The sequence below is a fragment of the Anopheles arabiensis genome, chromosome 2 (genome assembly GCF_016920715.1).
Source record: "Anopheles arabiensis isolate DONGOLA chromosome 2, AaraD3, whole genome shotgun sequence".
Lineage (NCBI taxonomy): Eukaryota > Metazoa > Arthropoda > Insecta > Diptera > Culicidae > Anopheles > Anopheles arabiensis.
The window spans coordinates 90,300,706-90,328,690 of record NC_053517.1 but is presented as its reverse complement, the minus strand read 5'-3'; the positions used below and the strand labels follow the sequence as shown (position 1 = coordinate 90,328,690).

General features: G+C 47.0%; 1 protein-coding gene across 4 annotated transcripts; it reads left to right on the top strand.

Annotated features, from left to right (window-relative positions):
* The first annotated feature begins 118 nt into the window (after positions 1–118).
* LOC120897882 lies at positions 119–27,585 on the top strand. 4 transcript variants are annotated; one of them, XM_040303033.1, is made up of 10 exons: positions 119–247; positions 648–964; positions 22,188–22,524; positions 22,607–22,692; positions 22,796–22,858; positions 23,121–23,255; positions 23,372–23,695; positions 23,759–25,057; positions 25,131–25,439; positions 25,519–27,585. In XM_040303033.1, the coding sequence occupies exons 3-10, from the start codon at positions 22,203–22,205 to the stop codon at positions 26,311–26,313; spliced, it is 3,333 nt and encodes a 1,110-aa protein (XP_040158967.1). In that variant the 5' UTR covers positions 119–247; positions 648–964; positions 22,188–22,202; the 3' UTR covers positions 26,314–27,585. The 4 variants fall into 4 exon arrangements, with proteins under 4 accessions (XP_040158967.1, XP_040158966.1, XP_040158968.1 ...); XM_040303032.1 differs by lacking the exons at positions 119–247; positions 648–964 and adding an exon at positions 21,077–21,191; XM_040303034.1 differs by lacking the exons at positions 119–247; positions 648–964; positions 22,796–22,858 and adding an exon at positions 21,077–21,191.
* The last annotated feature ends 400 nt before the right edge of the window (positions 27,586–27,985 follow it).

The window sequence follows — 27,985 nt, the reverse complement described above, 5'->3', positions numbered from 1 at the left end:
CACGCACTGTACTCATTACGTTTTTGACACCCTCAGTCTCTCTCGCTCACTCGCACTCGCACAGCGGGCTCGAACAAACGGCCATAAAATCTCGTGGAAAAACACCCCAAACCGACCGCGCATCGCTCAACCTGGATGGGCGAAGCGACACACACACAGTTCTTCCACAGCTTTCCAAGTGACTGCACGCACGTGATTAGCGTGCGCCCGTTCCGAACTCAACAAGTTCTTCGCACCGATTGGAAAAGTTAGTAGCGTTTCCTATTCTTATTCTTCTACTTCTTCTCCAAACTCAGTTGGGGAAGAAGAGAAGACCATCTCGATACGGTTTTTTGTATTTTGTGGATCGTAAATTTTCAAGTGCAAGATTTATCTGGAAAGTGTTTGCGTGTGTGTGCTCGCTGTGCTTGTGTGTGTGTGTGCGCCTGTGTGCATTGGGACGTGTGCGAGTGTGCGCGCGAGTGTGTATGTGTGTGTGGAACTGATTCTTGTTTGATTGTTTGATTTTCAATGTTCATTCATAACGTTTTCGTATGTCTCTCTCCTCTTTCACCATCTCCCTGTGTCATCTCTACCACCTTCAAATTTAATCTACCCTTAATGTATATGTTTTAACCACCCACCTACCCCATTCTTTCGCTGTTTAGCATTCCGATTCGGTTCGAGTTTAAAGCGTACAAAAGTGTCGAATAGAGGCGAAACAAAAATCCATCGATAAAGATAAGCAACGAGTGTGATCGACGACTTGGCAATTTCCGGAGTAACACCTTTAATCACAGCGTGACTGTGTGTGTGCGCAAGTGCTTCAGTGTTTGTGCAGGTAGTTAGTGTGACAAAACAGCACACGTGTGTGTGTGTGTGTGCACATTGGTGTGGAAAGTTGCGCCCGTTCGTAAAATCCACCCTCGCCCCGCGGAAACATCCCCTATCGAAGGCAGGGAGAAGTCGAGAGCTCCCCAGAAAGGTGAGTAAACAGTGACCCAGTATGTCATCACGCTCGCGTATCACAGCACACAACAACACAGAGAGACATGGCATACGGGGCGGTGACAAAAAAAACACCCCACGACCACCACCATCATGGCACGCATTCAAACAAAAGTCGTCGTCGTCGTCGCCGCACGGGCGTTCATGATTGCGCTGCGCAAGCAACTTATTTGGCCAGGTACGCCAGGCCAGGTGAAGGCGTGTGCGTGTGCACGTGTGCGTTGTTGGTGGTGGTGCTTTTTGCGCCGGAGCCTTGTCCGGTACGCACACCAACCATTCGCGGTCGCTAATGATCGCGAGTGCGCTCCCCAACCCCACCAGCGCCACGCGTTCCCTTTGAGAAGCTGTTCAATCGATCGAACACAGTTCAATTCTCCATCATGACTCAACAACGGCGGTCTCAAACGGTGATGGGCGAGTTGAAGGGATGTTTGAATTTGTCAAATATGAAAACAAAAGTCTCGCTGGAGATTTTCAAACCACACACACACACGCACAACACGCGCACACACCGTCACCCACCTCGAAATCTTAATCTTCTTTGTCCACCTTTACTGGGCGAAGATAAGTTGGTAAGAGACGTCGGACTTTCTACGGTTCCTTGCGGTCAGTCGCGGAACGCATGTGTTGAGTTTTATGAGGGTGCTGCTGCTTTAAGAGCAGCAAAAGACGTACTACTCGTGTTATTGAAGAGAAGAAAAAAAACTTCAAAAACTGGGTAGCTAGTACTTAGCGTGTTACCGTGCTGATGTCGTAAAAGTTGTCACACGAAAGACCTTTAAGCCTTTTGGCCGATATAGTGGATCTAGGTGCACACGGCGTGAAATGAATGCCTTCCATAGAAGACGCTCGTAATCAATCCTACGACGATCCAACACCCCCTCCAACACCACCTTCCCCGGAGGGGAGCCGTAAATGTCTGCCAGCAAACATGGTAAATCGCTTATCGGCCCGCGAACCGGCCGATGGACGGCGTAACCAATGCTGCTGTGTAAACACATTGTAGCGGGAAATGGATTAAAATTCCATTGCAACATACCCACGTTTTGACACGTTTTTTTGTAACAAAAAAGGCCACGTTTGTTGTTTAATTCTAAGATTCTGAGTGGAATGTTTTAAGGACTGGTAGGAATTCTGCAACACTTAGATTGACAGATTGACGTCATCCAGAACAGCATGTACGTTGAAATCTTTATAAAATTCTGAGAAATGAACTAAGTCAAGCTTAAAATGGCACTTATGCTTCATTTTTTTAAATATTTCGCGTCTATTTAAATTTTTTGCTTAAAATGGTTCGTTCATTTCAAGTTAAACTCTTTTGATTGTCTTTATTATGTTTTTTATTTCTTATTTCTTCTTCTATTATTCTACTTTACTTTTCTACTCATTTTTCTAGTAAGCATGTTTTTATTCTTTTTTCTTTTACCTCTTGTACCTTATATATCATTTATGTGCTTTGTACCAGTACCATTGCTTTGTTTCATCGTTATTTTAGCAGTATTCTCATCATCTCTTCCAATTACTGTACTGCTCATAAGCTTGCATGTTTGATGGGTTATTTATTGTTTCCATTTTTCCTTCACGATTCAATATGGTTTAATTGAAAATTTAATTAATCAATTATGCGAAAGTCATCGCTAAACGAGTCAAAGTTTGATGAAGCAAACAGACTTATGCCGCACACGATCGAACGTATGGAACCGCCGTTTATATGTGTTGGTTACATACAAATTATTGAATTTCGATCCCATCTTCTTGCCACAGTGCCTTGACATACGACCTGTTTGATTCTGCTTTCAGATGCGTTTTTATTTAAACAAAAATTCATTATTTCTTCGATGACTACCTCCGCGAAATGAACCAAACAAACAAACAAACAAAAACACAATAAGAAACGAAAAACATAGTTCTACTAGCCTGACACCCATCGGAGAACTGTTGCACTGTGGCCACCCCTCTCCTTCAAGCAACCGGTGCATCTGCCGCCGGTGGTGCATCCACACTAGCCAGCGCTCTGGTGCAGCAGCGCGGTTGTCGCCGCCATGTTGCGTGTTGTTTTGTGGTGGCTGTTCGCTTGCCGCCACCAGAAGAAGCCCATTTGCTTCCCTCAACTCCACCAATTACCCGAGTCTGCCTGCTTGCCTGCCACACACACACACACACACACACACAAAGGTTTCCGTTTTCGCCAAAGGCGGCTCTCTGGCTCTTTCTGTGTGTTTTCTTCAAGCCGCAACAAGCGAAACGGAAAAGGTGTAGGCCGACAAAACCCCGCCGCACGATGAAGCAGATGAAGGAGGCAGGGAGAGAAAGAAAGAGAGAGAGCAGTGATCTGCTGTGCAGCAGGGAGGCCAACACCAACACCACAGTAAGGTTGGGCCAAGATCGATGTGGGAAATAACACGCATGCCCTCCTCCCTTTATAGCGCTCTGTGTGTGAGTGTCTGTAGTGGTGCAAAGCCACCAGAAGCATAAGCATAAACGGAGCATAGTTTTCTTTCCGCTTTGCGCATCGGTCCTCCCGGTGCAGGCTGTCGCTGCTTCGACTTCTTCACCGACGTCTTCGCAGCCATCATCCCGTTGCTGTTCAAGAAGGGCCCGAAAACAAAAAGGGATTGGTTTTTATTTCTGCTTTCAGCGCATTCACTCGTTTGTGTGTGCGGCTGTTTTCGGAAAGGTTGAGCGATGTTGTTGACCGAACGGACGGGGAGGAGAAGTACACGGTGATGGAAAAGTACCGAGCGAAGAATGGATTCTAGGTAGCCAATATTATGCGCGCTTCATGCGCTGCCAGAACCTTAAGACGATTCGGTTTGGTTTCGCTTCAACACAGCGACTTATGCTTATGTTTGGGTGCTTCTTCCTTTGTGTCAACCCCAAAAACAGAACAGGTAGATGGATGATACCTTTCTCTCTCGCTCCGTATTCAAGTGTCTGGAGACAACCTGCATCTTTAGTGACCATCAGGGTGACATTATACTGCAGCAGCAGTGTGGAAACCGTAAAAAGGGAATCACTATTTGGCAACCGATGCTCGGACGCTGACCTCATTTTATGTGGCACACATACAGAGATATACGGCAAGGATCCCTTCTGACGCTCTTTTGTGTGTCTTTGCACCGGAGACACATTGCGTCTGCACAAACAAAGACACCAGGGATGAATGATCGATTTTCTCAGGGCTCCATGAAAACGAATCTTCCCTTTCGGGAGGTTTAAAGCTTACCAGAGCAGCAGAAACTTCAAATTATACGCCTATCCTCCTGTCCTGAACCTGCCAATTTTGCAGCCTCGCTTAGCACGACATCTCAGGGAAGAGAATGTTTGGGAAAGGATCAGGATATGTGTGTTTCTTTATTGTTTTATTGATTTTATCCTTGTTGAATGTGCTTTATACCTGCTAGGCATGCTGGAAGCATTGCTGGGACAAAGACCACAATCCCAGCCCAGTGTGAATGAACGTCCAGCTTCATTTGGAGGCCTTCATTAACACCAGGATATCAGAAGATCCTTTATTTGTGAGCATTTTCACTTCCCATGGGCAGCAAGGTCCTAAAAAAGAAAATTCAATACAAAGAATCCCTCATCATGCAGTTCCAAGACAGATCAACGTTCTCACAGATTCCGTGTGGTTCTCGAGGATGCATTCGGTTCAAAAGTTACATAAATTCTCCACTCAAGTGTTGGGCGATTAAAATCGTCTGGCATATACTATCCCTCGCCGCAGCAATTGCGAGCGCACAATCACGCGATTCACGATCCAGCACGTTACTTTTACGCTCACTAATTGCACACAAAAGTCTGTGCTGCACACACTTGAAGCATTAATATATCCCTATCAATGGGAACGCATCATCATAGCCGATCGTGATTGTGATGGGTGATTGTCGATATTGCTTTCCCCCTCTGATTGTTTCGATCTGTAACTCTTCCACCCGCTCGACGTCTGCTGGAAGTCGTCCGGACGCATCATGTGGGTAATGCATTTTTCAATTGGAAAGTACTCGAGATCATGATGGCCAAGGGCACCCGGAATCGTGTGAACGCGTCCGAGGGAACGTCTTTGCACACGGAAGCAAGCGAAATTCTGAGCGTGTGTTCTCAGCTATTTAACTAGATTCCTGTGTCTGTACCATTAAAATGCCCCATCAACTGATAACGGTACCCGGTAGTTCATGGTTGAAACGCGAAAAAAAGAAGCAAAGAAGTTTATCAACTGTCAACCTAAAGTGCTTGGCTATATTTGTGTGTGTGCTCGCAGAGATGACATTGGCTGAAGATCAGTCGTTGGCGTGCACGAGCTAAGAAGATGTCTTTGACGATCGTCCGTCCGCAAAGCTCCATGTCTGAGATGGACATTGAAGCACCTTCCTCTTCAAGGTGCTTTCGACTCATTTGAGCGCGACTCTACTCGCCTCACATTCAATGCAGGCACCGAAACGGGACAGCTGGCTAGAAATTCGATCCGCGCAGAAGCGCGATGGTGGCCTTCCACCCTCAGCATTCCGAGCGAAGAACCAATATTTGTCACCTGCTGACGATTCGTGAGCGGCGGCGGCGATGTTCAGTTCGGCACGGTGACTTCACCCCGCAGACCGACCGATGGTGATGATGATGATTCAAGGTGAACCAGGTATTATCGCCGACCGACATCACCGTGCGCCATTTGTGGACTTACCCGCGTATGAAAAAGGGGGTAGAAAATAAAGGTGGAAGCCCGTTGCGGGACATGTAGGAATACAAAAAAGATGGCGCCGCCGGAGATCGTTTCCAGCGACCGTCGCGTGCGCTTTTCAGACACATACCCGATATCGGGATCTTTCGTCCGCTGTGTTGCAAAAAAACCCGGGCGAAGAAATAAGAAATGGGAGAGCAAAAAAAACATCAACCTAGCCGACTACTGGAAGCACTCTTTGATTTGTAATCAAACTTTCTCTGTCGCTAAGCGGTCTTCAATCTAGATGATTCACTCTGGACAGACACTGAGCCCGCCAAAGCCGTCATTTGATGGAGATTGCGGATCATCCGGCATCCTGTGTGCTCGCCACAAATGAAACGGTTTTTTTTTTCGTTCATCTACCCCAACCGTGTGCAACTGGTGCAACACCAACAGAACGACTAAATCCATTGGCGGCATCTCTGAATCATACTACCCTGAAAGCAGCAGCAAGGAAACAGACACAGTTACCTATTCGTAAGGTAGAGCACAGAGACAACTGGCTGCCGGCTGCCAACCGGGAACAGACAATTTCGCAACGACTGCAAGTTTTGTGTTTTGTTTCACAACATACTCGCAATCCATGGGCCGTTTGGAACACGCTGGCCCAAAACAGCTGGCTCATACTAGCTTAATGGTACCGATTGTCATCAGTCCATAGCGATCGCAGGATCCGGGCGTTTTCCATTCTTCAACTCTTTTTCGTTTGATCCAAAATGGCCCGGGCAGAGTTTGAAGATAACGCCGTACTCTGGCTCTGCACTCACAACTTACAGTTGTGTGCTGTAATTTTTCCATCAGCAGTGCGTTACAGCTAAGCAGACCGATCCAGACAGATGATCTTCAAGCGATACTGGTGCTACTTCTCCAGAAGCTTTAATGGCATTAAAATGTAGTTGCTTATCACTCAAACACGTACTTATCGCTCTTGTGGCATCATTAGCGAGTGTACCAGCTTTGCTGTCTTGATGGTTTTGTTGTCAAAAGGTTTTAGACCTTTCGAGGGGGGACTATAAATATCCAGATGATCTGAGATATCTTTTAAACCATAAACCATCACAGAGGACATGGGGAAGATGAACCATATTTTTCTGGAAAAATCCATCAGTATAGACCTCTTTATTCGAACCATTTGAACCATATCACTAGAAATGAGATTTTTTTAGAAACACTTTTTTATACTACAGGGAAGATACTATACAACCAACACACTCAGGCTCGTCTTTCATATGATAAGGGTAAAATGGAGCACTACCACAGTTAAAATAAACTGCAACTTAATCTCACGTAACTTGATAAAGAGATCGCTGCAGATCTCACCTTTCTGTCCGTTGTCTGACGGAACAAAGAACATTCCCCGTGCGAGAGGTGCATCGAGTACAACGCTGGGGGCGCTTATTGGGACACTTCTGCCACACCTGCCGTGTCCTATCGTGTTCCAGTGGGGTGGGTGCTTGAAGACGTGAGAAGAATTCGTATTGGTTGATAAAAGTCAACAGCACTACCACATTCCCCTAACCCCTTTGCTGGGGAAATACTGATGGTCAAATTTCGAGTGTCATTTATCAGAGAACGTGCATCGTGTCAGATGCATTGCCTTCCGAGCCACCCGAAATGTGCTGACGTAGGTGAGATTGTTTGCACAGTTTAATTAACTTCAATCAGCGTGATCAAAAAATTCGGAACGACAAGTCATAATGTTCGTGCACATCATAACTGAATCACCACCTTCCGCTGTCTATTATTGATAGCCTCCTAAGGTCCCGAAGCCAAACAGGGTGAAGGGCTACAGTAATGATCCATCATTGCACTACTATTAACTCAATGCTAGCGCTGGAGAGTTGATTAAATCCATTACAATTAACATTATCTAACTAATGCAAAGAATGGGTGCATCAGCAGCAGTGCGGTGCAGCCTGATACTGATAAAAACACCTCCTTCCCGTCCGCCCTGTCCGGGAAGGCAACGAACTGTGTTAATTAGTGCACTTGTCCACACGCTACTAGCAACCGCCAGGCAACAGAACCCGGAGAACCTCGTCCTCCGGTGTGCATGATTGAATTTGTAAACGATGGTAAACCAATTGTAAACAGTCTACTTGTGCTAGAATAGAGCAAAATAGAGCCTGCAGTGCGCGTGCTTGTTGGTTTAGAAAGCGGACAACAAGTCCAAGCTAGATAAGTTATGTACCTTCCGGGTGAGTGGGATTCTAGGTGCTTGCCTTGCTTGTCAGAAGTGCACTCGATGGCGCCACCGTCTCTGAAGGGAAACGTTTGTGTGATACGAGGAATGAAACTTCACATTTAACATGTGCCAACTGTTCGTATCTTTATAAGCATGGTTGTACTGTACCATGTTATGTCTACCCTTCACAATGGTCTGGCTGACGATTACCGTTTGTTGGAAACAGTAAACTGATCAAGTTGTAAGTTCGTGTGAAGGCTATTGTGGGAAGTGCTTCTTGTTTTGGAATAAATTAAAGCAACAGGTGATCTTACTAGCCATCACTTCAGATGGTCTCCTATACAGTGTTCATTCTCTACTAAAAAAATGTAAGATCATCTTCTGCCAGCAACAGCTTAAAAGCCCCAAACACCCTCAATCAATTGACATATGGCACCCAGAGCGACCACCAGACAACAATGTGATCTCGAAACACGCTACAATCGATTCGGATCAATCTCACTCCCGCTTCGCTTCAATTTCTAACCTCCAAACGACGAAACGGCTCTGACGCACCGCCACGACAATGTGGGAGCACTCTCCGACCAAACCGGTTTTCTGCAACGCGCACAACGTCCCCATGGCACACCGGCGGTTTCTCCGCAAACGCTGGAAAGGGCTTAGGTCATGCAGCTTTTTACGTGCTTTCAACGTGGGGAATGGAAGTCACTGCTCCAACAGCTTGGCAGCTTGCTGTGCTCCCGTTTCTTCCTTTGGCGTTGGGACTTTAATGTTGGAGGAACGAACTTCACACCACATGAGACATATTGGTGGGGGGTGTGATAGGCTAAAGCTGGCGGCGCGAATCATCTGTGCCTGTGCCGGTACAGCTATGGTAGCAAGAAATGACACAAAGCGATAGACAAGAGCGAACCCCGGTACCCATACACACAACAGCACGCGGTAGAGAGAGTGGCAGCCTCGGTTTCGGGATGCGTGGGTTGACCTCCACTCTACGGACTGGAAACCATCACAGATCATCGGTTGGTGGTGGTGGTGGTATGGCAGGTAAAGCTCTTGTACAAACTGGCAAAGATCACTCGCAGTGTAGAGGCTGTAGTAACGCTGGCGGTGGAGCAGGGACAAGATGATCACGAAGGTTTTTGGGGTAGAGCGTATGCATGTTGGTATTCCAGACACTTCCTTCTTGAAGTTGGAAGTTAGCTAATGAAGTTTTTCGCTCGCAAGACCCTGTGGTGGGGCCGAAGCCAATGGTGACAGTAAGGGTAATATCACTTCTTCGTTTCATTCGTTTCCGTCTCATCGATGCAGTTTTGCAAGTGGTTTGTTGGATGCGTTCTTTGCAGTTGCCACAACGCGGACGCGTTGAAAGATACATGCATTCCCATTGCTTGCAGGCAACACAAGCCTGTACAGAGAATAAAAAAAATCGCACTGGAGAAAGAAGATTCAGACAAAGGGCTGACGAGGGCTGACCTGATTTCCCCGGCCAGAGGCTAGCACACGTCCCTGCAATGGTGGACGCCTTTGTTTGTTTGGGTTTCGCTTGCACTAAGAAAGCACTAACGGCTTCATTAAAATCGTTCTCCGATCACGTCCAACTCTGACGCGATGGATGTTGGATCTGCGTGTTGGTTCTGCTCACGTTGGATCATTTTGGATCATGTTAGAGCCCCGATCGAAACCTTCACTAGAACCATCTAGGTTTGCAAATAAAATGATCTTGCAACCACACAGCCAACCACACTTCCTATACTGCTACGGAGCGAAGCACACCTTAAAGGCCTTCGCGCCTTTTGCTTCACAAACAACTCCTCGACGCCAGCTTGTACGAGATTCATTTCAACAGTCTCATCAATATTCATGACGGTTTTTAGTTTGGTTCTTTGTTTCAGTAGAGTTTTTGGTTTCCCCCCCTTTGGTACGCTCTCTGTACACGGTCAATTTTGGAATCACACTTACTTGGCAAGAGTGTGACGATGCAGTCACTCCGTTCCATAATGCATAATGTTCGTACGGGGCGGGGAGAGGTTTTCGTAAAAGGGAATATTTGAATTTAGTTTGATATGCATTGCTCATCGTTTCTAAATCTTTGCTTCTAAGCTCCGCTAATGAAATTCCAATCATGAAGGCAAACCTTCCACGCCCAAATCCCCATCCCCGGGCAAGACGACGACGACATAGCGCTTCTTGTTTTGGAATCGTGGCAGGAAGTGGAAAGATCTTCAAGATTACAAGAGCGATGTATCTATATAAAAAGCCCTATTCGGCGCATAGTAGATGGGAGCTGCGGTATTAGAAAACTGAGGAAAACTGATTCACCATTTCCTTGTTGTTCCCGTGGTAGACTGCTATTGCCGAACTGTCAAAACACACCAACAAATGTCGGCGGCCCCCTTAAGGCAACGTGAGGCAACGAAGAATTAATTTATATCCACCAAAGTCATAAATCGTCGCCATTTGCAAGCCGCACAAACCCTTCCTTTTTGTGCGCCCGGAAAACATCACATTTTCACCCTTCGCCCTTCTCTTCCTGCTACGATGGTTTAAGAATGCAACCAAAATGCATCTCACGCAAATGATCTCTGGCATGTGATGGTGGGGTGGGCATAGCTGAACGCCAGGAGGAGAACCATAGGCAAGGGAAAAACAATACATCATCTCAAATTTCCATCTGCTCCGGTCCTCGGGGAACGGGTCCGCTTTCGCCGCGCGATGCAGCGGCGCATTGCCTCGTAAAATAGCTTGCACCGTATAAATATGTCAAAGATCACATAAACTCCAACACCGTAACACCGTTCGCATCCCGTCCCCCCTCTACTTTCTCCCCTCTACTTTCTATTCGTTTAATACTGGCCCGCGCCTTAATTTGTCCAGAGCAGCAGAGTTCCCTCTGGAAGCGAGCTGGCACGTGGAACGCGATGAGGTAAATAAAAATGCAAATAATCAAACCAACGCTGCAAACGATGAAATGTGGCTTCCAAACTAGAGAGGAGAGGTTAGGAGGAAACCAAAACCACACACACACACCGAGTACGGGGCGGCTTTTCGTAAAGGTGAAACTGCATCACGCCAGCTCACACCTTTACCAAGCCAGAGTCGGAATGCCGAACAGCCGGTAGAAGAGACGTCGACTACGTCAGTACTTACAGCACACGTTTGGCTCTACGGTGGAGTGCTTGCATTAACAAATGAATTTGAAAATACCTATCAGCGCGCAGGAGATAGGCAGGGAGGCGCAACACAGCCGAGGAGATCGAGACAGTGATCGAGAGACCACACGTGTGATGTAGAGTATAGGATCGCTGCCACCACCCTGGGAGATGCAATGAACTATTTGTGGTCCATTTGCCTTCCGCTCCATTTGCATGCCTAATGCCCTGCGGTGGTGTCCAGTTGTGAAATGGTAATGCATCATTCATTCTGACTGTGGTCAGGGTGGAACCCACGTCCTTACGTTTGACTCCAGTGCCAACTCCTTATTGTTCGCCGTCACCGGAAGTGCAGTTCGATCACAGGCAGTCTACTGAGGTAAAGGTGTATTATTAGTATATAGATCACCTGAGTTTACGAGCAATCCCCATGCACCGTCGCCTACCAAGGTTTATGGTTTCACTCGTGGTTTCCGGCAGTTAAAAACGGTAAAACGTTCACTTTATTGATGTCGCGCGTTCGATCGTTCGTTTGGAAAAGATCGATAGTTTAGGTTCATCACTGTCACGTAACAGTATACGAAGCTGAGCGACCAGTTTGACGGTTAATAAATCTAGCTCGTTAAACAAATGTGACAGCCTTAAATGACGTTTTAAGTGCGCTCATTGCAAAGAGAGAGAGGGAGTGATGAGTTATGAAAGCGAACATCTAAAGCCAAGCCTTCCCCTTCCCGGCAAGATCAACGCGCGTAGGGTATTGTTGAAGGTTTTTTCTTTTCGGAATTTCTCCCTCTCAGTTACCGCCCTTTGCAAATATTATGAAGCAATTATTTGAGGATGGTATTAGCGTGTAGCTGAAATTGACGCACCGCAGCGTTAGACAGCATCTCTAGGTCACTCGCATACTATCGCGTTCGAAGACGCAATCGTGTTTGGATGCACAGCTGGTATGGAAACTGGGATTTTCAGAGCGGTGATGCGTTCTAAGAATATTGGTAGACATTCAGGAGCTGTGTAGCAGAGGGTGAGCAACAGTTTTCCAGATTTGCTAAACAATGAACAAGAACATTGCGACTTAGAACGAGATAGCTTCGAACAGCGCTTGAAATTACACTTTTTTTACATTTAACTAAGTCATCAAGACACTTGCAAAATGGTCTTATACACTCATTTAACCATAATCTTCCACAAAATCATGTGTAATCTATCTCTCTATCTTAATCCTACGTTTTGAACGTGTTCTCTAAAAGACAATCAAAAACTTTTCTTATGAGCACGAAAAACTCCCCTCCCCAGTCTAGTGAAACGGTACTACTTATTGTTGATGATGCAAATAAGCGCACAATTCCAACAACAGTGCCGGTACGGGTAAATTGAATTTACATAAAAATGCGACACTTGATTGCGCCCCCGTCACGATCGCAGCTGTGGTGAGGTGAGATCCCCAAGATGATGGTATGTAAAGTCTTGTGCCCGTGTCCTCTGCACTGCAAACATTCCTCGCTCTCAGCTGCTTTTCAGACATCACTTTAGCGAGCGCTATTATAAAGGCCTCTCCCTCCACCGAACGCCATAACCCACTTGAGATTAAGTTTTCGACATTTGCTGTATGCGTAGGACTTAAAAGATGTTAGCTCGCGACGGAATTCTAATCCGTGTGGCCTTGTACTTCCTGCCGCGTTTGGAACGTGTATTTTATATCACAAATACACACTTACACCCCGCAAAGATGCGGAAAGTGTGATCGCCCGTTTTTCCTTGATAATCCGATGGGGTACCGCACCACGACAGCAGCTGCCGCATCGGATGTCACATAAAATGCATTTCCAAACAGTGCGCATCTCCACAACGTCTGCTTGAAATTACTGAAGATCTATTGCATCCCGCAGCAAAAATGGAATCTTGAATCCATGTTGTAAAGCTGTCAGTGTTAATTACTTGTTGTACACTTGTACACGCGTGAAACTGACGACTAGCAGCACCGAGAGCGGGGTGGATTTTCCAACAACACCAAATTGTTTGCGCTATTTTCTCACGAAAAAAGTTGAGGAGGACGAGCGAGAAGGAAGCATTTGCAATTTTGAACGGGTGCAAAGACGCGTACTATCCCGCAATATTGAATGTCAGCTAATTGCCGCTCATTTGCCAACAAGAAACGTCTCGCACGCACACGTGCACTACTGGTGGTCCAGTTCTCGCAAAGTGTGAACTTTGTTGGGAATTTGAAGGCAGCTAGATGTTGATACACACGCATTCCGGACGAGATGAGGACTTTCCAGCAACAACAGAGCACTTTGCACGGGTGAGGCAGCTTGGGTTGATTAATTTACAGCACGCGAATATCAGTTTTACCATGTCCACCCCTACAAAAGACACAGCCAGCCACTATTTCCCAGCTTGTTTAGCACGCTTTTACTAACAGCTTCCTTTAAAACGGGAAGAAACCGATTTTCACCGCTGTTAAACATGCACCAATCGATTTGTGTAACATTCACCCCCTAACAAATCGCTGCACGCACAAGCCAGCGGCAGTCATAAACAAAAGGGCAAAGACTGAGGTCTAATTTTATGGCAGAGGATTTAAGCCAGAACAATGGCGGGATGAACTAACCCCTGCCCCGAGACTGAATGTTTGAATGGACTGCTCCGCTTTATGTGTGCTATCGTACTATCATTTTATGGGTTTCTTTTAGCAACGCCCGATCGTGACCATGCAGAGACGGACATGCTCTCGGTGGACTCCCAGACAGATCCCAAGAATGAAAAACTCGACAATCAAATTTATTCCCTACTTCGCGCTCATAAATTATGGATTCCCGATCGCCCTCAGTATCTTGGTGTATTTTTTTCGGTGGACCGCGGTGGTTTTCTGTGTGTGAAATAAAATCAATCGAACCACAGCTTGATAGTGTGTAAAGAAGGCAGTCGCCTTGTGGAACCACCGTCTCGATCTCCAATTTCGGTACGGTTCGATCATCAATTCCGCAAAGGAGATAAACGGTAAATCATCGTTTTCTATGGAGATTTTTTTTGTGTTTTTGTTTTGTCTTGTTTCAAACCTAAAACTCCTTCCAGTGGAGCTTTCCGAAAGGAATACAGTGTTTGGAAATAGTTCCACGAACTAATTTATGATCGTAAACTATTGTCCCCTCACACTCACACGTTCAGACACAGGCACTCTTGGAGGGGGCTAGGGGGAGTATTAGACGTCTCCGAATGGCGACGACGATCGATTAGACGGCCGTCGATCAACAACACCGATTCCTTCCATTCGGCACGTCGCGGCACGATGCGGCGTTGACTTTGGAGCCGCAGTAGTATCGAAGCAACAAGGGTACAATTTATTGCCACCGGTGTCGCCCGTGTCGGCTTTCGAAGCAAATCTCTGCGTCATCGTGCCCGCATGCATCGCATTCTAATTAAACCGTCAGTGCTGCGGCGCACAGACACCAGGCACGCAGCGGCCAAAGCTTGCTTGTTGTAGCTAGCCGCTGACTAGCATTACCCACGTACAGCCTGGGTAGTACCTAGATAATGCATAGTTATACACAGACCGACACAATCGCACCGTTTCTGCCGTGTTGTATCGTACACACGACACAGCACAGCGTGTTTTATACAGTTGCAAAGGCTTCACAAATTGGGCTCCACATTTCATCTGTGCACAGAGGTACTTCATCGCAGTGTCGCGTCACATTGACTCGCTCTAATCAGGCTGTTGAAGTGCGTAATGGCATTGGCGGTTGCCCGATGGAAGCCGGAATTCTGTCATCGGTACGTACGTTTCATTCCGTTCGGTTGCTGTACGATAGACGTACGGATCGTGTGATTGATATATTCTACCTCTCGATCGTAGCTGTCAACCACCGTTTTGTTCGATAGTGTCGTCTTGCTTGAGGCAGCTAGATCGCGGTGTCGTATTGGATTCCTCCCATCAAATATCATTCTCTACCCTTTCCAGGCTGGTCCGAGCGACGCTAGACGAGTTGAAAGCTTACAGGCGCCGCTCAATAGTTTGCAAGAAGCTTTCAGTTTAGTCTACAGCGTTAACCCTTTCGAGGTTGGGATTGAACCGTTGTCTTATCGGTAGCGAGCTGGCACGTCATTTATTTTCCCCTTTCCATATCCCAAGAGACTAATGCATCGCAGATAAACCGTTCGAAACCGTTTGAGACATTTAGCAAAGCCATTGGCCATAACACGCAAACCGATCGTGCTTGAATCGTTGAACTATAGACCGAGAACATCCATTACAGAAATTAAATACGATGTTTAGGTTTTTGGATGCATTCCAAAACCCCCATCCCACAACCCATCGGCAAAAGGGAATCGTGGTAGCTAGCAAATACAGGCGTTTGCCCTCCAAACCATTACAACTATGTACGAATGTTGTTTACACACGGGGGTTGGGAATTTATTACCCACCCGGGTGTGTGCTGTGGTGCTAGCGAAGGAAGAATCACGTACCGAATGTACGCGGTGCTAGCTGGTAGAAACTGACCGTTCCTTTAGGCGAGGCGAGGATTGATCGATGGCTGACGAGCGCATGACGAATGGGAACGGTAGAATTTACGGATGCCGCTGCTGCTGCTGCCGTTCCGTACGATGTGTAGGACTTATTTCCAGATTTCTTTCGCGTACGAATGATCATAATTTTTTGGGTTTTAACCATAGACTGATAATTTAGAGGCCATTAGCGAGAGATGGTTTGATGAATGTAAAGTACCGGTCAAACTACCTGGTAGAGATATTACGCCGTCGCTTTTTTGTTCTGGAAGTGTCGTCAGTTTCAAAACAAACTTGATTTGGTTTTTCTACATGAAGAATTCCAATCACAATTGCACGTATGCTAAGAATTCAATTGATCAACAGCAACCACGAGACACGTAAAGCCTTCAGTATTTTAATAATTCTCTTCGCGCAAGTTTTCGACGAAACTACTTCAATATGTATTGTGAATTGTTTCACTCCAAAACTGAAGGTCCAAAACCACATCGCCAAACTGAGCCAGAGCAGCAGCTGCGACAGCCTGTTTGGCAGGTTGCAACTTCTCCCAGTGTCCATACTGAGGTCACTAACCTCATTGCAGTGCCAGCTTTCCATCATCATCATCATCCGCATCTTCGACAACAGTTTCCAACTGACGTACACGTTCCACGGACATTCAGAAGGTTTGTGGTTTTGACCAATTCTGTCCCTCCGAGCTGCAAGAATTCTTCACGTCGTCCCATTTCCGGTTCTCTGCAGCAAGAGCTTGGCGTTTCCCGTACAGCTTAGTTCACTGCGACAGCATTCTTGTACTCTTGTCCCAATCGGAATAGATTAATTTATGAACGGAAGTCCCGAAAAGCCGGTATGTTTACACAAGCCAGACAAATCTGGTAGCAAAAGATCCAGCATAAAGACGCACCGGTTTCCCGGTAACCTTTTAATCGTGTATCCCCCTGGCATTCCCAGGTTGCATATGGAGTTGGTGGTGAATGAAGTCATGTAACGGGGTGTGGAGATCGATCCCGCCTGGTGAAAAGAAGCGTCGAAAGGAAGGTTTCGCGGTCAACGGAAAACACGTCACTGCAATTAAACAGCAGGAGTGTGGGCTGTGGGAGAGCGAGCAGAACTACTTCAACCCCCACCCCATTCACCCCATGTCGAGGTAGGAGGGAGGGGGTGGAAAGGTGCGTTCGTTTTGTATGTACGTGAGTGTATGAGTGTGCATGCTCACAAACGGACACAAAAGTGCATCAGTATCTGTACGCGCAATTCCCTTGGCCAACGTTACCGGGGAACAACTACACAGACACACACAGGCACATGGTTCGAAGGCAATTTTCTACTTCCAGAACACTCTGTACACACGCTCTGTGCTGGGGTAGTGTGTGCGAGAGTCGGAAATGGCCTCGGAACAGAACTTCGCGCAACGCCACGGATAGCGCAACGCGCGTAGAGGTTAACCAACCGCTTCTTCGCGATCGTATAAAAGTAAGATAGCGAGAAAGACAAGAGGAGAGAGAGAGAGAAAGATGAATAGAGAGAGAGATATGATATCTGAAGGAGAGAGAAAATTATTGAAGGCCCTGGGTGGGGTAGAAGTAATTATTCGTGCCTGTACCGTGTCTTAAGTTTGCTCTTCTCCACTGTGTATGCGCTTTTTTTGTTTCATTTTCCCCAATTCCTCTTTTCATAACCCATCTGCGTACGGGGTGTGTGCCGCAGCATAAACCAAAGCTACCGCCATCGTGCGAGATAAGAACACACACATAAACACATACACAGGTGCTGACGGGACTTTTCGATTAAGTGCGGCGATCCCGTATCAGCATCTTTCGTCGGATCGTTTTATTTATTCCAAGAGCGGCTACGATATGCACGGTGGCCACTCTTTGACGAGGGGAAATGAAGACATGCTTACTCATAAATCGACATAAACTATGCTTCATTAGATGCGTTTTCCCTCCAGGCAGGTTAAACTAACAGTGAACGGGAGCTGTGACCAGAACTGGGGAGTTGTAAACTATTAAGCGAAAGAGAGATTCTAGCCCCCTTTTAGTAAGGAAAGGAGGGTTTGGGAGCCTTCCACACTCTCTCACACATATTGAGAAACCATCGGATCAAATCCGAGTTAATAATTTAAACCTTCGTAGTTTGAACTCTAATGTGTCATAATCGTTCAAAAGGTCCATCTTGGCAAAAATGAATAGCGGGTGAAAAAACACACGAGACTAACCGAGACACGCGCGATCTAGTGTCATGATCATGAATGACGATTTCAAACCCTGCGATTCACAACAGTATCGCAATTGTACCGTCACGCCCCATCTGCGACAGCATCAATTAATGGGTCTAACACTTCGAAACATACGCACAGATCAAGCGCATTTCCAAGCGCCCACAATTGCTGATCATTATCGAACGTTTATTAAAGCCGAAGCCGGAGGTTGCGGTTGGCGATGGTGGGTTTCCCCCTAGAACGGAAGTACAGCGAAAGCGTTGATGGGATATTAAAAAGACATAACGAATTATTAATTACATTTCAGCTCGTGGCTGTCGATTGTCGCCACTGTACGGGGGATACGATCAAATCGGGTCGTTGTGCAGAAAGCGTTATTTAACAGAGCGCTGCGAGGGGTACAGCTATCTTTTTTGCTAGTGGAATCGGGTTGGTGTTTTGAATGTGGCTCCTTTTTACCGGAAGATTCACTCGTCGTTTAAATGGTCGTGTGTATAGGTGGAGCAGCGCCACAAGAAATGTCGTAAGTTTAAATCCTAGCTAAACTGTTTACTTTGTGAGTTAATAATACAGTGATTGACCGATTAAGCAGGCTACAAGTTCAGAACTCTCACATAGACATTAATTAAGATCAAATTGGAATTATTGGATTATCCTAAAACATTCAGAAATAAATTATAAATAAATGATCAACCCCAACTGTCAGCGTAATAGACATGCGCCTCCGGATTAAAACACCTTTAAAGGTTTAAAATTTCCAGTTTTTATCCCCAGCAGTACGCAACGCTGAGGGCTTACGCGTTTGACCGTAATTGATTTTGCGTATTTGCGTTCCTCCCATCCTCCTCGTGTCCAATCGCACAGCATCCACTTACCCTTTGGGCAGACGAGAATATTAAAATGCAATTACTCAGCTCAATTAGCTTCCCTTTGGATGCAATGAACCGGGCCGCCTGTTTGCAATGCGCTTTAGGCAGGGGGAAGAGTTTGAAGTCAGAAGCTCGGTCGATTAACTGCTGCGTTACTGCTACCTCGCTCTCGGATGTTGTCTTTGAAGTTATAAACGCGCGAGTGTGCTGTAGATCGCCGCCACTACTAGTGCACGCAATGCCCACCGGCCTTCTTCAAATAAGCGTTAGATTGGTGGTGAGGCAGGGTGGCGATAGTAGAAGCTGAGGGGGGGGGGTAATTTAATATTCAGAAAAAGAAACCGCTCCTTCGGTGTCTGTGACTACATTGCCGCTACACAGCGTCGGCGATCGACGACGACGTCACCTTAGAACCCCTCTGTCAGACGTGTAAGCGCCCATATTAGGAAACTCGAACCATCTCACACAGACAAACAAACAAAAACAAGGGCAAAGAAGGAAGTTAACGTCCCCCCCTCCGTCCGTGTTCGGGAGATGCATTTTACGGTACAGTTTGTACCAAAGTGGAGTTAGACTTTTATGCAAATGTGCACTGTAACCGTGCGGATTGATCAATTAGTGTATCAGTTTAATGATTCATTTTGTGCCCAATAGCGGTGCTTGATGGTGAGCTGCCTTATATGCAATAGCCTTAGTCTTCCTTACTGTTCAGTAATAACCTTCAACACTCTTATGAAGTCACACTGCAGCAAGAGCGTGCTGTGCAGGTCACACCTTTTTTCCACGAAGTACTCTTTAAACGAAAGTAGAAATTATTTGACGATGCTTGCGTTGGGTCGTACCGTGCAAGAGCACAGAGTTTAGCAACTTTCGCTTGGATGACTTCCCGTACCAGCATGCCTATCCGGCACAAACCAAACCAAACGACGATATCCACTCTCTTCAGAGGGGGCAGTACGGCAACCGAAAAGGAAAGACGTCGGGAATTGGGCGGACTAAAGTGAAATTGTTTTTCCTCTCATCTTCTCTCTCCCCCTGCCGAACCGATCCAAGCCGACAGATCAAAGACCAGACCTACAGGAAAAAAGATCGACGGATAGTTTGGAACCGATTTAGTATACAGATCACGCCGCTATACAGACTGCGATCATGTGCCGGAAAGGTTCACTCGAAATTATTCCATCCATCCACCAATGACATCTTCGAGGAAAATGTCGGAAATCGATTTTTCATGCACCCTCTGCAACCAATAATAAGAGGGTGGTAGTTTCCACCACTCGGCACAAACATCATACACTGCACCATAAAATGGGTCCAAATGTACAGTCCCTTTTCCACCCCATGAGGTAGGATGAATTGTGGCCCATTAACGGCGCGCGCGCGTTTAGATGTGTTATGTTAATTTGGCCCGTCGTCTGTTTGTCGGCCATTATGTGTGAAGCAGTGTGACACAGCACGCGAACCCGATACGATCTTCGCGGCCTTTTTTTTGCCTGGTTTATCACCCTGTCAGTGTCGATTGCATAACGACACTAAAGCATCACTGCTGCTGTGGCTGCTGCAGCTGCCGCGATGAACATTTGTAGAAACTTGTTCAAAAGACGGCATCCGAAACAATGAACAGAGGACCCTCGGTTTTGTAGTGTTGTGGGCATATTTTTTGGTTGAAGATACCTCTACAAAGCTTTAATAAGCTACGATCATAAGCGCCCATTCAAAGGCCTTCCTATTTGCTTAGCAGCAGACAAAGCAAATTTCAGCGTGGCAAAATCGCTCTCCACACATTGAGTGCAAATTAGCGAAGGTGTACTTGATTCACAGGAACTCCAAAAATTGCTAGGGTGGCGCAGGTTCGTCATCAGTGCGTCATAGAATCTGATGAATGGTTATACACAATATGAAATTGGTATCTCTTTTGTTGGGCGATTGTTTGCATGTCATTTGCAGCTCCATACCAAAACCCACCAACGGACCCATGTGAAAGCATTTTACACGCCTCCGGATCAAAACGTAATGCAAAATGGAATTCCAAGACAGCACCACAGCGCACACGACCCAATGCAAGAAGTGTACACTATAACGCCCCTCAGTTGTTTTATCACAGAACAATCGCAGCGCCCTTTGTTGGACCGAATGGTTTGCAAAATATACGCTCCGATCATTTTCAGTCCGTGGCGTAATTCTAAACCATGAACCAGAACAGAAGGTTCGCGTTGAAGATGAGTCGTGTTCTGCTGTTGCATTCCAACTGTCGAGTTGCCTGGGTGAGATAGCAGCCCCTTCGCTATCGCGCATCGCAGTTGTTTGGCCTGTGGTCTGTGTCGTTATCATCGTCACCACACTACATAGAGAGCTCGGAGGCTCTTATCTAGCTCGTCGTCATCGTCGTGGTCGTTATCATCGTCATACTCATTGCTTGCTTAAGAGCTTGCTTGACCATATATACACGGCAACAGCGATGCGTGGCACCTGGAGGAGCGAACGTAGCAGAAAAGACGTTCGGAACGAGACAAGCCAGACTCTAACGAGAATTGGAAGGTGTACCTTTTAGATGGTAAAACAACATTAAAATAGTCTAACTTGGATTGCACCATGAAGTGTAGAGAATAGCAATAAGCGTGATTGTGCGTGCAATAATTAAACATTCCCTCCTCCATGAACTACGGATATGGCGCGTCTTCACCATCAAGTGCGGCGTTTGGTAGTTCCCAAAGGCGCCAAAGAAATTAAGTGCCTAAATAAACGAATCAGTTTTTTTGTCGGATGGTTTGGGTGTTTTTTGTGTGTGAATTAAAGCTGAAACAACACAGCACACATACACACACCAGGTCCCACCAGCCAGGGTTGTTCCCACCCGAATCATGTAAACACTTGCGCGCTCCGTGCTCCGTGCGGGCAGTACCGCGGGCAGTGCGTATACAGTTTTTGATGTGTGAAAAACAATCCAACATCATGATCGCCTCTCCATCGTCTCTGTACGGTGTTTTCGAGTATGGGTAAAGTGTAATCAACCGACGGCAGTAGCTCGATTTGGTAACTGGTGAAACATAAATTGCAGTTAATGTGGTGCCCTTCGTGCGTGGCGTTATGAACTCTGAGCGTTCTAGAGATTTATTATGTCTTTAAACTACTCATTTTTATAGCGTGCTACTTACGCCTTGCCGCCTTTGTACAGGGAAATTACACTTCGGAGATGATGGTTCGAACTATGGTTTAGCAAACGAATTAGTGGTTTGACGTAAATGAGCTTCCCGACACTGCAACCACCTATTCGCTTATTATATCCGTGTTTTCCAATGTTTGAACAAGCTATATCCCATGACTTCTAGCTGTGTGTACGAAGAATCACTATCTCTCCACTACCACGAACCGAGCTTACGGCAGTGTCTAGGAATGTCAAGTGCTGTAGTATACCTTGACTATCCGCTTCCCAAATGTAAACGACCGCTAGTACAATATTTATTCTGACAGTTCCATTTCGCGATCACACAACCGCATCGCAGTCAACAAAACGCTAATCTCCAACTACTGCTTCGCTTCCCCGTTTCAGGTCTCAGTTCACACCATGAGGTGCCAGTACCTACTGGTGCTCACGGTAGTGCTATGTGCGCTTACCGTGAACTCTCTCAAGCCGGACCTGCCCAAGGCGAAGGATCCACTGTTTAACAAAATGCTTGCCGAAAGCAGCACCAAAGGTGTGGATGTGCAGGATCCTCGGTACAACAAAATGCTGCCCGACCTGGAGGAAAATCTCATCGACGATGACGATGAGGACGATGATGAGGAGGAGGAGGACGATGTCGCTCCACCGACGAAGAAGGCTGCCGACCTGAACCCGATGTATGCGCTGCGTGGCAAGCAGGTGAAGCCGGAAGTGTCCACCGTTGGTAAGTGCGAACGAAGCGAAAAACAATGCGCAGCGAGTGATTAGCTGCTTATCGGTATGATTTCCCTTTATTCCGCCCCTAGGTTCGGTTGCTATCAACAAGGTAAAGATCAACGAAGATATCGACAGCTACGAGGAGGTACTGCTGAAGGGTAACGGCAAGAGTGTGGTAAGTACATAGCCTTGCTACGGGTTTGGTAGTAGTAGTAGTAGCTTGTACCACACAAGGGAAGCTAATGGAAAACGTCTAAACTCTTTCACAATTAACGAAGGACATTGATGATTCGTATCAAGTGGAGGATCTAAGCGGTGAGGTACTTACAATCGAGGAGGAAGTAAGTGACCACTCAAGTCATTTTATGTCGCTCTTTCTGTGTTCATATTGTGATGTTTCACGCATGCCACATCAATGTCTTTCCGTTCTGATCGTTCTACCCTCCCATCTTCATCGTTACATCCTATTCTTTCCCCATGCATGGTTCATGATCAGGTGCCCCCCGACTGGCGGCACGATTAGTTACGTTCTCTAATATCCCGCTATGGCTTTCTCTTCTACCGCTTTCTTCTATTGCTCTCTGTCCCGTTGGCTCCCTGTAGAAACCTTCCAAATCTACCACCGCAAAGCCCGTCGCTAAACCGGCAACCGAAGACAATTACGATGAGTACGATGATGATGAGTCGGACGAACAGATCGACTTCTCCGGTGTAGACAAAGTTCTGGCTCAACCACTTGTAAGTGATCGAGAGAGCGAACTAACCCCGTCAGCACTATATTTCCGAGTGATACTTGCTGCCGCTGATCACACAAACGAATAACAAACTGTTCTGGGTTTATCTCTACCTTCCAGAAACCACAGGTACCGGCTGAGAAGTCTGCCAAACCGGCGGTTCCTAGTACGACTGCGAAGCCGAAGGCGGTCACCACCGGCAAGCAGAATGTAGAAATTCTGGATCAGTACGACGATGATGCGGATATGGACTACCAGTACAACTACGACGATGACGAGGACAACGATGATGATGACGATGAGGACGATGATGACGATGAGGAGGAGGATGCGGAGACGTTGCCAGCACAGAAGATCACCAATAAGGTCAACAAGGAAGTGGCCAAGAAGCAAACCAACCCGGTAAAGGAAACGAAGGATCAGAACAAAGCAGCTGGCAAGGATGTTAGTATATGATCAGGTTTAATTCCACCATCATTGTGTTTAATACTACGTTATCACTTACAGAACGCTGAAGACTACTACGACGACGATGAGTACGATGATGATGATAATGCGGAGCCGTCCAACAGTTCCTACTGCCCGCGGGGATGCATCTGCGAGCGTAACATGCACGCGTACATGGTTGCCACGTGCAGTCGGCTCGATCTGGAGACGCAAAAGTTCACCTCCCACATCACCGACCTGCAGGTGCTGGACGTTGGACCGAAGTACCCGATCGAGCTCGGACCAGAGTTCTTCAAAAAGATTGGCCTCAGCCACGTCGTCTCGATCAAGATCACCAACTGTACGATCGTGTACATTAGCCCGCAAGCGTTCGCCGGGCTGGACGAGCTGTACTCGGTCAATCTGACCAACTCGGGCATCGACATCATCCATCCGGACACGTTCGCGAACAACACGAAGCTGCGGCTGCTGACGCTTTCTGGCAACGATTTGAGCGCGATGCAGAGCGTCAACCACAACACGCCGTACATGGACTACATGCTAAAGGCGCCGACGGTCGAGGAGCTGGACATTTCGCGCTGCAAGCTGCAGGAGCTGCAGCCAAACGCGTTCAACGAGCTGAAGAACATCATCTACATCAACCTGTCCGAGAACAATCTGAGCAACCTGCCGGAGGGCATTTTTGATAATGTGGAAACGATCGAAGAGCTGGACCTGTCGATGAACAACATCGTGGAGCTGCCGAAGAACATCTTCGCCAAGACGTCGCTGGCGATCCTGCACCTGAAGCACAACAAGATCACCAACAATGTAGACTTTGTAACGGCCGATCTGCAGAAGCTTGACCTGAGCTTCTGCCAGATTCGCACGGTCCACAACACGATGTTCAAGGGCATGGATGGGTTGACCAACCTGATCCTGAAGGGTAATCACATCGAGAAGATCAAACCTATGGCGTTCATCTCGCTGAAGAACTTGCGGCAGATCGATCTGTCGTACAACAATCTGGAGCAGATTTCCGCGCAAACCTTCATCGGCAACAAGATGCTGGACATTATCCGCCTCAACAACAACCCGCGGCTGAAGCGCCTGCCAAACGAAGGCTTCGAAATCTCATTCAACGGTACGTTCACCGTGTACTTCATGGACGTCTCGAACTGTGACATTTCCGAGCTGGCAGACAACACGTTCAAGACGATGCCGCACCTGACGCGGCTGAACCTGGCATGGAACAACCTGCAGACGATTCGGTCGACCTATTTTGCCCACCTGAACAAGCTGATGGACCTGGACCTAAGCAACAACATGATTATAAATATGGACGAGAAGACGTTCCAGAACAATCGCAACTTGAACACGGTAAGCCGCTCTCGCTTCGGTTGTGATGTGATCGGATTTGAAACTAACAATGAAACTTGCTCTGTTTTTGTAGTTGAACCTGGCCGGCAATCAAATCGCAACCCTGACAAGCAAGCTCTTCCACCCGCTGCAGTACCTGAGCGAGCTGGACGTTAGCGACTGCGATCTGCGCACCATCTGGGAAGATTCGGCGGCTGGTACAAAGCGCGAAGAGGTCCTGCCGAACCTGAAGCGCCTGAACGTGTCGTACAACGAGATCATGGAGGTGTTTGTCTCCGATCTGGAGTCGATGGGCAAGCTGCGCGTACTGGACATCCGCAACAACACGCTGACCTGCAACGAACGTTTGCCAACGCTGATCGATTGGCTGCAAAAGAAACAGGTAAGATTGTGTGCCGATCCTTATCTTCCGAAATGTCTTATCCTTATCTAATTGCATGCTTCGGGGTCTACGTTTTCAGATCTCGATGGGCCTTGGCGACACGCACGATCACGTGACGCACGCTGAGATGACCACGGAGCTGCGCACGGACAACTCGGCAACGCTGAAGCAGTGGGGCCAGTTCGCTTGGGAAATTTGCCAGGGCGGTGGTAGCGACAGCCCGAATCAGCGCATGACGTACTCCGAATCTGACGAAGAATACAACATAGAGGATGAGGACGATGTGTCCGAAGCTGCAGATGCGGACGTGATGGCGGAAGCGAAGAACGCCAAGTCGAACAAGATCGTGGACAGCAAGAACGAGCTGGACGACTACTCGGACGATTCGGTCGATAGCGACGACAGCGAGGATGAGGATAGCGCCGACGAGGACGACGAGGAGGACGATGAGGAGGACGATGATGATGATGACGACGACGAGGAGGAACAGGAGCGCGAAAACATTCTCGACGCCGCCAACGGTATCCAGAAGATTGAGCAGGGCATCCTGACCGGCAAGCAGGCGGACGAGGATGATGATGGCGAGTACGAGGATGACGGTGCCAGCGTGGACGATGTGGTCATACTGGAGAATGGGTCCATGTTTGCCGTGTCGTCGGTGTGGATCGTGGTTGCCTGCATCCTGTTCGGCATCTCGATGCTGCTGCTGGTCGTGGTGAAGGTGCTGACGGAGGTGATGAAGCGACGCGGCGAACGCTACCGCCAGGCGCTGCTTGCCTCGAAGAACTCGTTCGTGTACCAGAAGCTGACGGAGGACATTGTCCCGTCGAAGGTGCCGAAGATCCATCGGTACGAACCGATCAATCAGGTGTAAAGACGGAGCAACACCAACAAACCAGGCGCACGCCCTGAGACAAAGTCAAATGGAAAACAACGTGGGTTATTAGATTTCGTGCACGCGCAGGAGTAACATTCAAAGTCGATTGCGAGGCGCAATAGAAGAAAAACGCAAGAATTATTCGCACAGAAATACTTAAACAGAATACGCAAGATCACGTCAGCGCTTCCCGGTCGGTGTCAAACCTCAACCCTAGCGTGGCAACAAGCTAGTGGCAAATGAGATGTACTTATTGATACAAAGTAAAAAAAAAACAGCTACATAGATCGGGCAATAACAAGCAGCTATTTCTTTCTCTATTTATTAAGTACTTGTACCCTTTTCCTTTAACATCAAACCAACAGCAGCATTGATTTCAACAAAAACCTTTTCCTTCCCCCCCTTGTGGTTAGTGGTGATCCTCAAGATGAACCATCCATCTTGTTTAGTCGAGTCGCCCATCCGGTCGTATTACGATGCGCGCCACACAAATTGTACACACCTATCGATGTAACAAATCTTTCGAATGTCTAGCTTTTCACCGCAGTCCGGTGTTGTACGCGTCGTCCGCGGACAGATGAGCCCTTCGGTTTTTGTGACGGGTAAAGGAAATCACCCTTCTGCGTCTCTGGCACCGCAAACGTTTTAGCAGTTAGCTTAGTTTTGTTTTAGTGCTACTATTCGTACTTTATATAAAAAAAACAGTGTTTTGGGTTCTCGCCATTCAAAACGATACACATTCCTGGGTACCGTCGTTCCGTACAGCCGCATAATAAGCAGTGTTAAATGGTAAAAATATAAAGATGCGAAGAATACAAATACACACACTCCCCCAACATGAACCGGTAAGATATGTGAACGTACACCACACAACCAGTATAGGCTTCGTTTTAGTGCCATTTTTTTCGAAACAAATCGGGAAGAAAACTCACCGATCGTCGAGAGGATCATGCTCGCATCCGCTTACGATCGCCAGAAGTATTCTACTTAGCATGCCGGTGCAACACTTAAACTCCCTTGTTCTTTTTTACTTGTCCATAACTCCCCGTTTCGAGGCAGATCCAAGGATTTCGGGCAAATACATACGGATCAACCATTCACCAATACACAACAAAACTACAATGCAAAATATCAGTATCACAGTGTTAACTCCGTCTGCAGTTTAGAGTTTTTTTATTATTTTGCCCCACTTTTTTAAATTATTAAGGTGTCTACCAAAATAAACCAACAAAAGGATTTGATAGAATAAACGTTTTACCAAACCCGGAACAATCGTGTGCATTGCTTTCATTTTTGGTCCGAAAATACGACGTGTGATGCATGTGCCATGGTAAGCAACTCTCCTAGGACTTTGTATTGTATACAGGTAAACAATAGGTTGTTTTCAATTTTTTTTAGCATCATTTAAACTATGAAACTGACTCGGTCATGAGACGTGATAGTTAACTAAGAAACAGATTACATGGCGAATTATAGTGAATTATCTTCATCTTCTTCTACTACTTGGCGTAACGTCCTAAGCGGACACGCCGGCCTGTACAGGCTTTCAAGACTTATTCAGTACCACGCAGTCGGATAGTTTTGCTACGGGGGGATGGTTCATTTTAGGTTTGAATCCATGACGATGAGAGTTTCCCATAATCTTTCAACATAAATCTGGCGGTAGGTA

Excerpts from the sequence above, each read along its gene's own strand:
- LOC120897882 (XM_040303032.1), top strand. Across the intron at positions 22,525-22,606 it reads GCCGGAAGTGTCCACCGTTG|GTTCGGTTGCTATCAACAAG; the intron begins GTAAGTGCGAAC and ends TTCCGCCCCTAG. Across the intron at positions 23,696-23,758 it reads ACAAAGCAGCTGGCAAGGAT|AACGCTGAAGACTACTACGA; the intron begins GTTAGTATATGA and ends TATCACTTACAG.